This window comes from Gopherus evgoodei, chromosome 13 (assembly GCF_007399415.2).
Source record: "Gopherus evgoodei ecotype Sinaloan lineage chromosome 13, rGopEvg1_v1.p, whole genome shotgun sequence".
In the NCBI taxonomy this organism is placed as follows: domain Eukaryota; kingdom Metazoa; phylum Chordata; order Testudines; family Testudinidae; genus Gopherus; species Gopherus evgoodei.
In genome coordinates, this window is record NC_044334.1 from 954297 (window position 1) to 968317 (window position 14021).

The 14021-nt window shown below is 39.6% G+C and overlaps 1 protein-coding gene across 3 annotated transcripts in view; it reads left to right on the top strand.

Moving 5' to 3' along the window:
- The window catches only part of PITPNB (phosphatidylinositol transfer protein beta), a 75842-nt gene that overhangs the window by 42807 nt on the left and 19014 nt on the right, over window positions 1-14021 (top strand). For all 3 annotated transcript variants that reach the window (XM_030582678.1, XM_030582676.1, XM_030582677.1), the window contains exon 8: window positions 4711-4788. In XM_030582678.1, coding sequence (XP_030438538.1) covers window positions 4711-4788 — 78 coding nt within the window. The remainder of the gene's footprint in view (window positions 1-4710; window positions 4789-14021) is intronic.

Sequence of the window (14021 nt, forward strand, 5' to 3'; positions counted from 1 at the left end):
TTAAAAATTGTAATAGCCTCTTTGCGGTCACAAGCTGAATCAAATTCATCATCAGAAAGGTCTTGGCCCTAGAAGCATGGATCAAGATTATGAACAGGAGTGATCGCTTGTTTTTCCCTTGATACTATTTTGTTATTTTTTTCTTCAGCATTTTTAAGTGAACTGTGTTCAGTGTTCTCATAAATGTTCCTTAATGTTCAGGAACTCATTTTTGGCACCAGACAATGTAGAACTGTAATTTTCCATATTCGGGATGGACTGAGCTATGGTTTCAAGCAATGAAATAAATTTAGAATTTTGCATCCAAAAGACAGTCTTCAAGAATGTCTGCTGACTTGGGGGTAACACTCAGCCATCCCTTCTTCAGCAGCAGCTAATAGAAGAGACTTCTTGCATATTTAAAGATTTTAGACATTTAATAGGTATCCATTGAGTAGGACAAGGCTTCCTCAGTGTAGATAAAATACTAAATGATGCAGAAAAATGGCTGCTAGTATTTTTGTTTGTTTTTGAAAAACTTGAAAATGCTCTTCATTTTTGACATGTGATGAGAAAGTTGTCTGGTCTTAATAACCAATGAAAAGCGTCATCATATGGGCATCACATCCAGAATATAGACAACGTGGCTACTCCTTTATCAAGAAAGCCCAAGCGTATTTCATATTAGCCTTGTTGATCAGAAGTTAACCCTAAGTTAACCACTTTCCCTCGAATCCAGTTGTTAATACACCTCTATCCTGATATAATGCGACCCGAGATAACACAAATTCGGATATAATGTGGATATAAGCAGTGCTCCAGGGGGGCGGGGCTGCGCGCTCCGGTGTATCAAAGGAAGTTCAATATGACACAGTTTCACTTATAACGCGGTAAGATTTTTTTTGCCTCCCGAGGACAGCGTTGTATCGGAGTAGAGGTGTAGTTGTAAACAGGTCAGCAATATATTGGGCTGTGAGGTGATTACGCATTCCAACGCAGAACCTGAGAAAACACTGGTTGTGAAGTTTTTTACTGTCAAGTTGATATTATCATTGCGAATATTGCTCCGTCCATCAGGCACTAGACACATGAGAATGCTAACTGTTACTTCACATCTGCTTTGGCACTCAGACTTCCTACAAGCTATTTCCTACATAGTACTTAAATTAGGCACAATTTATGAAAAAAATCTAGTATATAAAGAATTTTGACTACATGAAATGATGTGCTGCTGTTATAAATTCATCTAGCAAATGTACAGTCGTTTGTTTTTCTGGTCATGGGACATTCTATCCAAAAACCTCTTAAAACCAATTTGATGAACATCTGAAGATATTCCAGGAGTAGGAGTTCTCAATGCTGAAGCAGATGGAGTAGCAAAATTCTTATTAGAAGATTAAGAAATTGAATTAGCTTCACTTTCATTGTCACTCATATCACGATTTTCACTGAAAGAATCCAGGCTTCATGATGATGCTGAGGATGAAAGAGAATGTATAAAAGCAAACAAATTTTGATGCCAACCAATTTTCCCTTTTTTGCTGTTTGACAGTAGCTGGACATGTCACAAGAATTCAGCAAGTGTTTCTCCATTCTGTCATACACAGAAGAACAGAACTTGCACTTAGCTTTATTAGTTTTTCCATGTTCGTATCTAGTAAAAAAAGAAAAAAATTTCCACACAAATGGTTTTGCTTCCCCAACTCTGCATAATTTGTAACTGTTAAGGACTCGCTACTTTTGGAATGCTGTTTGTAATACAAGAGATACTTCCTAATCTAATCAACCAGTAGCCATTGAGTTCTGTTTCTAACTGCAGCTGTTCCAAAAGATTCCAACCAATCAAAATGTTTTCAGGCTTGTGGCCCCTCCCTCCCAGGATGCTTAGACTCCTAAATCATATGGAGAGTGAGGTGGTCAGTTGGCCTCTCCTCGTTGCAGCAACCACAATGGAACCGTAAGCAGCAGCAGGAGGAGGAACAGAGCAGGAAGGGAGGGATCTATACACAGATGTGATATGTCAACCCTCATTAGCATGGAAATATTCATATTTTCAGCCAAGAGTGGTCTGGAGGGGCAGTTGTAAAGGGTATTTCTGTTGAGAGGGGAGGAGTGGGGGTTTCTTTTACACGGGCATTTAATGTGGGCTGACTGTTTTGCTCCAGTGAGGGAGGTCTGGAGGGTTTATATCTATGATACTTTTGTTTAAGGGACAGTGTTAATAGCTGTACATCTTTTTCCCATTTGTGTTGGGGGAACAGGTTTAATGATTGAGCCCGCCTCCGTTCCCATCTGAGTTACTTTTTATGTAGGTCTTGTCAGTTTAGGCTTGTAAGCTTTTGGGGGCAGGGATCGTGTCTTTTTAACTTGGATAATGTATTTTGTGAACTTTCTTGATGGCCTGGTATACAAACAAAGATATAGATACATACCTTGTTTATTCTAAAAGATTCCAGCCAATCAAGATGCTCAACTTTCTGTTCACCATTTTACCAACAGGTGGCATTAGCATGTAGTAAAGTGAGTGACCAAGACATTTAAGTAGGCTTGCTAACAAAAGGCTCCACAATGCGATTAAAAAAGCAGGCTGCCACCTATCTAAGGACGTTCTTGATGGAATATTTGACTTTAGTCAAATAATAGACAGTCAAATGACTGGATTGCCAAGTCTATTTGAAGGTAAATTAGATTTGCATGACAAGATTGCTACTCAGTCTCATGGAGTCTTGTGCTCTTCTTGCTTCCTTGCCCTCACTTTTGGTATGCATCTATAAGGTTTTTCCTCTCTCAAAATGTATCCTCGATAGTTGACCTTGAGTAGCTTTCCTGTAATCGGCATGCAAAATTGTGCTCAGCGCTCCAGGAGTGCTTGTATCATCGCATTTTGCATGGACCTAATGGTCTCTTCACACTTGTTTTCTCCAGCTGTTACTTCAACTTGTTTTTTTTCCCTTTCTCGCTGTCAGGCATTTTGTTGGTGATTAGCTTCTCATAGACTCATAGAGTTTAGGGTCAGAAGGGACCAATATGATCATCTAGTCTGACCTCCTGCACAAAGCAGGCCACAGAACCCTACCCATCCACTTCTATAACAAACCCCTAACCTATGTTCTATCCCTGTGGTTTCTAGGAAGTCCTAACTTCCTAATCAATATCTTGCTCAGATACTACAAAGATGAAGGCTATAGAAATGCTTAAAGTAAATTATAGCTTGTAAACATTTAGCACCTTTGGTCTTGTTTAGCTTAATTTTAGTTGCTTGGCATTTTTCTATATTGTGTAAGTTGGTGGAAAAATGTTCTGTGCTCTTGCTTAAAGTGAACTGTTCAAAGCAGTTTACAATCTGAAGGTAGTGTAAATGGCTTAGCACTGGATATCTGCCCCTTCCCTCTCAAATATTATAAACTTACTTCTACCATAATGTCTACAAAAAATCAGCCAATGTGTGATTACTAGCTTGAGGGAGTGTTGCGGAAATTTGATAGTTACATAATAATTACAACTCAAAACAGTGCATGTATAGATGTGTGTACTTTATCAGTTCAGGTCGTAAACTCTGTGGACCCAGGATAGTGTCTACCTTTGATTTTGTACAAAATGAGTTGTAGCTATAAGCGGTTCTTTGACTACATTGGAAGCAAGGGAGTGACAAAGGAAGGTGCTGAGCCGCTACTTACTGGAGAAGGAGAGCTAGTTACTGAGGACATTAAAAAAGCTAAGGTGTTAAACGCCTATTTTGTTGCAGTCTTCACTAAAAAAGTTAATGGCAACCAGATACTCCATACAATGAATATTAAGAACAAAGGGGAAGGAATGCAGGCCAAAATAGCGAAAGAACGCAGGTTAAAGAACATTTAGATAAATAAAATGTATTCAAGTCAGCAGGGCCTGATGAAATTCGTCGTAGGGTACAATAGGAACTAGCAGATGCAATCTCAGAACTGTTAGCAATTATCTTTGAGAAGTAATGAAGGACAAGTGAGGTCCCAGAAGACTGGAGGAGGGCAAACATAGTATCTGCCTATTAAAAGTGGAACAAAGAGGACCTGGGGAATTGTATACTAGCCAGCTGAACGTCAGAAGGATACTGGCTCAAATTATTAAGTCTGTTTGTAAACATCTTGAGGATAATAAGGTTATAAAGAATAGCTAGCATGGATTTGTCAAGAACAAATCAATCTAATTTTCTTCTTTGACTGGGTATTGGCCTATTGGATAACTAACTCCTCCTATTTACATTAATTCTTACGGGAAAATTGGATTTGCATAACATCGTTTGGCTTAAAGTTGCATTTTTCAAAAACGTAACTAGGATGTTAAGTGAGGCGTTACTGTATGATAGGGGCTGTTTTAAAAAGAAAGGTGATCGATTGTTCTCCCTGTCTACTGAAGGTAGTACAAGAAGTAATGAGCTTAATCTGCTGGAAGGGAGCTTTAGGGTTAGGTATTTTAAAAACAAAAACTTTCTAACTCTCAGGGTAGTTAAGCTCTGGAACAGGCTTCCAAGGGAGATTGTCAAACCTGTTTTTAAAAAGCTTCCAATGGCAGGGATTCCACAAACACTTGTCGGGGGTGGGTTAGGTTTGCTTGGTCCTGCCACGGTGCAGTGGCTGGACTTGATGACTTCTCAAGGTCCCTTCTATCCCTTTTTGGCTCAGTAATTTTGCGGCTTTACACTGGTGGTGGTGTCTCAGATTTCCCTGTGACTGTCTAGCTTTTTTCTCTTTTCAGGACTATAAAGCTGATGAGGACCCAGTATTGTTTCAGTCCGTGAAGACCAAGAGAGGACCTTTGGGTCCTAACTGGAAGGTATTGTGAGCTGACCTTACTGCCTTACAAAGACTTCATCAGCAGAAAGTAAACATTTGACAGCTCTTGAGGGCCTTGCAAAGTGGGTGGTGGCTTTAGTTAACACTAAGTTGATAGGAATATACTTTAGTTTCTTTTCCTTTTCAAATCCAGTTAAATAAAGTCAGTGCATTTCTTATGTTAGTGAACAAAGTATACCCAGTCTGTCACTATAACAAAAATACTGTATTAATGTTAAAAATAAACAGTGATTTAACCTTTTGGGATCATGAGGTTAATTACAAAATTGTTATACTGAAAAAAGTACTAACATCGTTGTTATAAATACACAGCTGAATTTTATACTACAATGAATTCCATGTGAATCATTTGTCCTAAACATACTGTCTGTGATTTTCCATTTGAAGTAGTTTTAGACTGCGGGAAGCTATAATTGGGAGTAACTTTGTGTGTTTACATTTGAAGAATCCCTGGTTACATCTGATGAGTAGCTAACTTATTTTCTTAAGAGATCATAAGAACAAGTTCTTACCTTGTATGATCCTTGTTTAATTGTATTTGGAGGGGTGCTATTGGGAGGCTGATTTATCTGGTCATATTTTGTAAATACAAACATTGACTACACAAGTTGGTAAGCAGAAAAATATGCTGGTTCACTGAGTTTCCCTGGTTCTGCATCAAAATGATATTAGAAACATATTAAGGACTGTGTGTGGATTCCTTGAGGCAAATTTTCTATACTGGCTGATCAGAGAATCCAACATGCCTCCCAGACTTTTCGTCTTGGTACCTAACCATCTCTACTGCTACAAAACCTTCCATCACTCAGCGTCCCTCAGCATTGCATGCCCCATTGTCCTTCCTCCTGATCCTTTGTTGTTGTGTATCTCATTTTACATTGCAAGGTTCCGTAATCTGGGACCTTGCCACCTTTCATGATTGCAAGCACTATGCATCCTGTTATACTATTTAGGGCTATCGCACACTTAAAAAAATGATCCGCGCAATTTAAAAAAACAATAGAATACCATTTATTTAAATATTTTTGGATGTTTTCTAAATTTTCAAATGTATTGATTTCAGTTATAATGCAGAATAGAAAGGGTACAGTGCTCACTTTATCATGAAGTGAACTTACAAATGTATCAAAAAAAAACTGTATTCAAAAATAAAACAATGATCTGGAGAAAGGGGTGAACAGTGAGGTGGCAAAGTTTGTAGATGATACTAAACTGCTCAAGATAGTTAAGACCAAAGCAGACTGAAGAACTTCAAAAAGATCTCACAAAGCTAAGTGATTGGGCAACAAAATAGCAAATGAAATTTAATGTGGATAAATATAAAGTAATGCACATTGGAAAAAATAACCCCTGCTAAACATACAATATGATGGGGGCTAATTTAGCTACAACTAATCAGGAAAGAGATCTTGGAGTCATTGTGGATAGTTCTCTGAAGACGTCACGCAGTGTGCAGCGGCAGTCAAAAAAGCAAAGAGGCTGTTAGGAATAATTAAAGGGATAGAGAATAAGATGGAGAATATCTTATTGCCCTTATATAAATCCATGGTACGCCCACGTCTTGAATACTGCGTACAGCTGTGGTCTCCTCATCTCAAAAAAGCTATACTGGCATTAGTAAAGATTCAGAGAAGGGCAACTAAAATGATTAGGGAGTTGGAACGGGTCCCATATGAGGAAAGATTAAAAAGGCTAGGACTTTTCAGCTTGGAAAAGAGGAAACTAAGGGGGATATGATAGAGGTATATAAAATCATGAGTGGTGTGGAGAAAGTGAATAAGGAAAAGTTATTTATTTGTTCCCATAATATAATAACTAGGGGCCACCAAATGAAATTAATGGGCAGCAGGTTTAAAACAAATAAGGAAGAAGTTCTTCACACAGTCAACCTGTGGAACTACTTGCCTGAGGAGGTTGTGAAGGCTAGGACTATAACAGGGTTTAAAAGAGAGCTAGATAAATTCATGGGAGTTAAGTCCATTAATGGCTATTAGCCAGGATGGGTAAGGAATGGTGTCCCTAGACTCTGTTTGTCAGAAGGTGGAGATGGATGGCAGGAGAGAGAGAACTTGATTATTACCTGTTAGGTTCACACCCTATGGGGCACCTGGCATTGGCCACTGTTGGTAGACAAGATACCAGGCTGGATGGACCTTTGGTCTGACTCAGTATGGCCATTCTTCGGTTCTTAATGTAAAACTTTAGAGCTTACAAGTTCACTCAGTTGTATTCCTTGTTCAGCCAATTGCTCAGACAAACAAGATTGTTTACATTTGCAGGAGATAATGCTGCCTGCTTCTTGTTCACAAAGTCACCTGAAAGTGAGAACAGGTGTTCTCATGGCACTGTTGCAGCTGACATGGCAAGTTATTTACATCCAGATGCACTAAAGATTCATTTGTCCGTTCATGCTTCAGCCACCATTCTAGAGAGCATACGTCCATGCTGATGACGGGTTCTGCTCGATAACAGTCCAAAGCAGTGCAGGCGGACGCATGTTCATTTTCATCATCTGAGTCAAATGCCACCGATAGAAGGTTGATTTTCCTTTTTGGTGATTCGGGTTCTGAAGTTTCCGCACTGGAGTGTTGCTCTTTGAAAACTTCTAAGAGCATGCGCCACACCTCATCCTTCTCAGATTTTGGAAGGCACTTTCGATTCTTAAACCTTGGGTCGAGTTCTGTAGTTATTGGTACCTTCTTTGCGTTTTGTCAAGTCTGCAGTGAAAGTTTTCTTAAAATGAACAACGTGCTGAGTCATCATTCGAGACTACTATAATATGAAATATATGGCAGAATGCGGGTAAAATAGAGCCGGAAACATACAATTCTTCTCCCAAGGAGTTCAGTCACCAATTTAATTAACACATTTATTTTTTTAACGAGCATCATCAGCGTAGAAGCATGTCCTCTGGAATGGTGGCCAAAGCATGAAGGGGCATATGAATGTTTAGCATATCTGGCACGTAAATACCTTGTAATGCCAGCTACAAAAGTCCTGTGCAAACACTTTATTCTCACTTTCTGGTGACATTGTAATTAAGAAGTGGGCAGCATTATCTCTCGTAAATGTAAACCAACTTGTTTGTCTCAGCTGTTGGCTGAACGAGAAGTAGGACTGAGTAGACTTGTAGGCTCTAAGATTTTGCATTGTTTCATTTTTGAGTGTAGTTATGTAACAAAAAAATCTACATTTGTAAGTTGCACTTTCATGATAGAGATTGCACTACAGTACTTGTATGAGGTGAATTGAAAAATACGGTTTCTTTTTTACAGTACAGATATTTGTAATAAAAATATGAAGTGAGCAGTATATACTTTGTATTCTGTGATGTAATTGAAAAAATAAAAACATCCAAAAATATTTAATAAATTTCAATTGGTATTATTTAACAATGCGATTAAAACTATGATTAATCGCAATTAATTTTTTGTTAATTGCATGAGTTAATTGCAATTAATCGACAGCCCTAATACTATGTCATTAACAGACTCTTAACTCCCTTGTTGTCCAAAGAAACTTAACTCTGTTGTTCACTTTTATTCTTTGGACTAACAGGAGCTGAGTAGGAAGAATTTATAAAAATAAGAGGGAAGTGGCCAGTAGGGAAGGAAAAAGTAAGGTGCTGGTAAATGAAAATAAAGAAGGCAACAGCTGAATGAAAGCAAAGCCCAGCCTATCTTTTCCCTGTTGTGTATCTGGTACTCCTAACTCATAGTGCTATAGTTCACTGAGATCCCTGCAGCAATAGAGCTGCTTATGCTGGTGCTTAATTTATGAGTTTAGATGAGAGATCATATACCTTGTTTAGGTGTGCATCTGGGTTCTTGAACTCTTGGTTCTGATACATATACACACTTATCCTTTGGAATATGTGTCTGTCATATTTTTCATTATTTAGGAGTCAACCTATTAAGTGGCTTGTTTGCATAGTGATGAGAGAGTGATTTTAAAAGTAACTTGACTCACCATTTTGATTCAAGGCAAAGCCTTCAGGCCAGTGTCTCTCAGTAGTCATGGCTACAGCTATCATAGTGGTGGTCTTAAATGCATTAACAAGCTGCTTGTTCACGTGTTTAGTTTAAAAATAAAATAAAATCATGCCTGGGTTGATTGAGTTTTAGCTTTTCTCTTAGTTTTATATTGGGAAACGGTTGTTTTATAAAGAGAAATATTAAATTCTTTGAAAGCTCTGTTAACATTAGTGTCACCTTTCTGTGCAGACAGGCTTAATTTATTGGCATTATGTTGGTGCATAACTTGATAGGTGGTCATCCAAGTACCATAGTGGCTCCCATGTCTCATACTTGAGATACAGACCTGCCTTGGAAGTCTCATAGAAGCAGAGACTCATAATTCAGCTCCTTCTGCGTTGTATAGTGAGCAAAGTGCTTTACAGTGTTGTCTTTTTTGCTTCTGAAGCATCGGGTTGTGGCTGCCTTACTAGTAGTGGTATTCTGGGCTTGATGGACCAGTAATCTGATCTAGCATGGGTAGCTTCCCATCTTTCTCGGAATGGTTGCTCATCTCAGAAGCTGAGGTCAAGCCCTCTGTGATTAGAATTTGACATCTAGGGGTAGCTTACATCCCTTGAAGCAGCCCTAGAATAGAAGGATAAAAATATACTTCAGCTAGAGACTGAGTACAGAAGCTGAACCAAGGTGGGTATGGCTTTATGGCAGAGTTATCTTAAGTTTTCAGGTGTTTTGAGACTTGTGTTCTGTGGTGTTGCATGTCCTGGGTGCGAGTAAGTTCAAATGACAGTGGTTTAAATGAGGTGAGATTTGGGGTGAAACACTGATATGATTTTATATGCTGTGGTCTGTGTATGGTATGATGAATTGGCCTCAGCTGAATCAATGTTTCTTGTAGAAATGTATTGCATAAATGTCTCAAGATTTCATTTTAAAGTTTCCTGTCTTTGGTTGCAAATAATCAGAATCTGAAATGAGTGTACTTGAGTCTGCAGACAGCATAAAGTAATAGCTCTGAGCATTATGAGCTGCCCCAAGTTTTAAGTGTAAACCAGGCTTTCAAGAGCTCAAAGGCACAGTAAGGCCAAGTTGCTTACTCAATGGGAGCCGGTGGCAGTGTCTGTGGCTGTATATGCTGTTTTCCAGCATGGTGAAAGAGTGGATCCCCTGACAGTCAGGTTGTGCAGACCCTGCAAAGGTGCCTGTGTTTGTCTCAATGTTATTGTAGCAGCTTATTGACCCAGTAATGAGTGCTTGTACATGGGACTCCATGGGAGAGGGATTTCAGCAATTGATGCTCTGTACACTGGTTTGAGGGATTAAAATATTGACACTGGCAACTTGCTGTTCCCAGGAAGAAAGATATGGTGACTTCAAAAAAATTAAATTAGCCTTATAGTGTATATGTGTAACTTGGCAGCAAAGGCTTTCCACTACCATGAATCATGGATGTGGATAGGTGTTTACAGCCAATTAATGACTTGGATTTGCACAGAAGGATTAGGTGCGTCACCCAAAATTAATTGATTTTGCATCTTAATTTCTCTGTAGCCTCAATAGAATCAAGGGATTAAGATGCCTTTTAGTAAATCAACAATGTACAAAAGAAAGTAACTTCTTTGCCTTCAAGTCAAGGAAGAAAAACAGTGTTGGTGGATGCATTTTCCATTCATTGAGGAAATTGGTGGAACCAGCTACCAGAGAAGATTAGGCTGGGCCTATGAGTTGACTGTTTTTTGTTGTTGTTGTTTTCTGAGCATGTAGCAAGGGCTCTTTGCAAAAGTTTCCCATAATAACAATTGTTTATATTAGGGTGACTAGATGTCCTGATTTTGATAGGGACAGTCCCAATTTTTGGGCCTTTTTTCTTATATAGGCTCCTGTTACCGCCACCCCGTCCCCATCCCGATTTTTCACATTTGCTGTCTGGTCACCCTAGTTTATATTAACACAGCTTAACCAGGCTCTAGGAGGTGGACAAAGAGTAGAATCCTTTTGAAGGTCAGCGTGCAGATCTAAGCATCCTGTTCAGCACTTTGGGTATGGCCACACTTGCAGGTGCTCCCGCGGCAGCTCTTTGAAGTGCGTGTGTGGTCGCAGCACCAGTGCTGGGAGAGAGCTCTCCCGGTGCTGCAGGTACTCCACCTCCCCGTGGGGATTAGCTTACAGCGCTGGGAGCCACGCTCGAGCACTGTTTATAATGGCACTTTACAGCGCTGTAACTTGCTGCGCTCAGGGCTGTGTTTTTTCACACCCCTGAATGAGAAAGTTGCAGTGCTGTAAAGAGCCAGTGTAGCCAAGTGATGGACACTGTAGAAAAACCAAAGTGGAAACAATCCTCTGTGTGTGCTTTCCAGTAATCTGTAGTATTCCGTGTCCCAGTGAAACTCAGCAAGAGGTGGAAACATGATTCTGATGTACCGCTATTCGTCTGGAGCAATATCTCCTACCCTCACCCCCTTTCCTCAAAGAATGCTCATAGCCCACCTTTTAGTATAGAGTTATCTGGAAATTTGATTTAATTGTATTTGCTAGTCCAACTGCATCTCAGCTGTTTTCAGACAAGAGTGCACAGTGTTCAGTATTACTGATTACATTAAAAAGAATCCCACTCTTCTCTCATAATGTTCAAAGGCACAGTAGTTCTGATGCCCATATCCCTGCATTAATCATTCCTGCAGCAGGCTTTGACTTTGCACTATAAGGCCATTTGGATTTATCCAGCTTCTTAGAAATGATGAAATATTCATTGAAATAAAAAAAATATACATTTTGATGTAATAGTCTCTCTGTTCGCAGATGGTTTCATGAACTTAATTTAAATATCTTGTGAAAAACATGAAATGAAATGTTGTGAATTGATATTTGGCTTCCTGTTGAACATTAAATGATTGATTAATCCTACCTTTGAAGTCAGGAGCATCAAGGGAGTAAGGATTTATTTAGTGCTTGCTCTAGAGATTTTGCTTTAAGTTCTTTTTTTATCTGTAGATTGTTTAAAATATCAAGCAAAAATGGCTTTCCCATCAAGAAGCCACGAGTTTGAATGTTAGAACTATTTCTTTGGAGGTGTTGTGTGTTTTATTTGTCAAGTGTTACTGCAGTAAGTGCCTAGCATTTTGATCAGCTAGTCATGGTGCATTTGTGCTACAAAAATAACTGATCACCGGGCCACAGCACACTTGCAGTAATCGTGTTATAACATGGCCCATGCAGGCAAGAAGAAACCACCTTGAAGAATTATTTCTAGACAAATGCACCACAAAACCAATGGTATACCAGAGATGCATAGATATTGTCATCCTCTTGAGAGACGACCTAAACTCCCTCATAGATTTTCATCACAACTTTAGCCACCATCACCCATTCATTAAACTCTAGTCTAGAACACTACCATATTAGCATTGACTTCCTGGACACCACAGGACACCATTGTTTGATGATGCTAAACAATGTATTCCACCCTGTGACACCTTGAGGCCATGTCTGTAGGTACAGTGCCGCAGCCTCACAGCTGTACCAAGACAGCTGTGCTGCTGCAGCACCTCTGGTGAAGATGCTGTCTGCTAACAGAGTTCTCCTAACTGCATAATAAAACCACCTTGTGAGTGGCAGAAGCTGTGTCAGCAGGAGAAGCTCCCCAACTAACTAGTGCTGTGCACATGAGCTCTTACAACTGTATAACTTACATCACTCAGGGATGGTTTTTTCACACCCCTGAGTGATATGAGTTATTTCAACATAGGCTCTATCTACACTACAGCCTAAATACCTTCCCCAGAACTGAAAAAGAGCTCTGTGTTGCTGAAAAGCTTGTATCTCTCACCTGCAGTAGTTGGTCCAATAAAATATATTACCTCATCCACTTGTCTCTCGAAAAGAAAACCTGATTGAAAAATAGGTTCCTTTTCACGGTTATATAGGTATACACCAGAGTTACAACAATTCTGTTATGGGGTTTTCACATGTTTTTCTGTCTTCAAAATGGTGACCTGTGTTATATTTTGCATCAAAGATTCCATCCCTTCTAATACATGGGGCATGGTTTAGTGAGCTTCAATGAATATTAAGGAATCTCTTGTATAATCAAGTATTTATATTGCATACAAAAATACATTCAAATAATGTGACTTAGGTTGCAAAGTCAAGTACTTGGAAGTTAAGTAATGCCAGATTTACAGTTGCCTACACAGCCTTAATTCTTGTCCCTTTATTCATTCAATCTGTGCTTGCTGAGGCTGTGATACTATGGAAAAATAGTATGTGATCATGTAATTAAAAGTTCTATCCTAATGCATGCACACAAAAGGGTTAGTTCTGTAATAGACCTGTACCCCTTGAGCCTCAGAGCTAACTGTGCTGGCAGACAGCAAGGGAAGGCTGTTATCCCAGAGTGGAGATGGATTGTTACCACATATACTGGTCTGTAAGGTTAGACCACCTGACCTGGCTGATCTTTCTTCCTCCCTTGCTGAGGAGGTGGGGGCTTCCTGCCCCATGTGGTGCCTATGGGGGATTGGTGGGGGGAATGACTTGCTTGAGCCATGTGCTACATCTAAGGGTTGTGAGGTGGGGGGAAAGAGGGTCTGACTGACCATCGGTGGTCCATAGCCTCAGGGTCCTTCCAGACTCCGTGCTGCTCCTGGACTTCCAAATTGCCTCAATAGCTTAACAACAGACTTGCACCTGGAGCTGACAGACCATGTCCTTCTTTTGCTTATCCACAGCTCTGTAATGTCTCAGCTATGCTTGTTTGCCTTTAAATTCCTGGTGGTGTTCAAAGTGCAGATCTCTATACAAAGCCACATGTTGACCAGTGTCATTTCTGAGAGTTGCTATGCTCTAGATGTGGGGCAGGTGATGGCATATCAGAATCTCATGCATTCCCTTATACATCCTGAATGTTTAGCAGTGACCTACTCAGATGGAATTTTTCCTATTCTGATCAAAGTAACTGAAACACTTCATCTTGATCAAATTGGGAGAAATAAACCTCTCACCCTCCATTTGCATTCTCATCCCCAATGTTTTCTCTGTACTTCTGCCTTCTGTAACAGAAAACTCCAGTATTTCCATCTCATTACGTCATTCTGTCTTACAATATTAGCTTTATTTCTTAAAACTTCACCTTCTAAAAAGTAAGCCTCTAGCCCTCATGGTTGCATAGAAGCTTGAAATTGTCATGCCTAAAGGCTAAAAAATCAGAAGGCAAATAAAAACCCAACATTTATTATTTCTT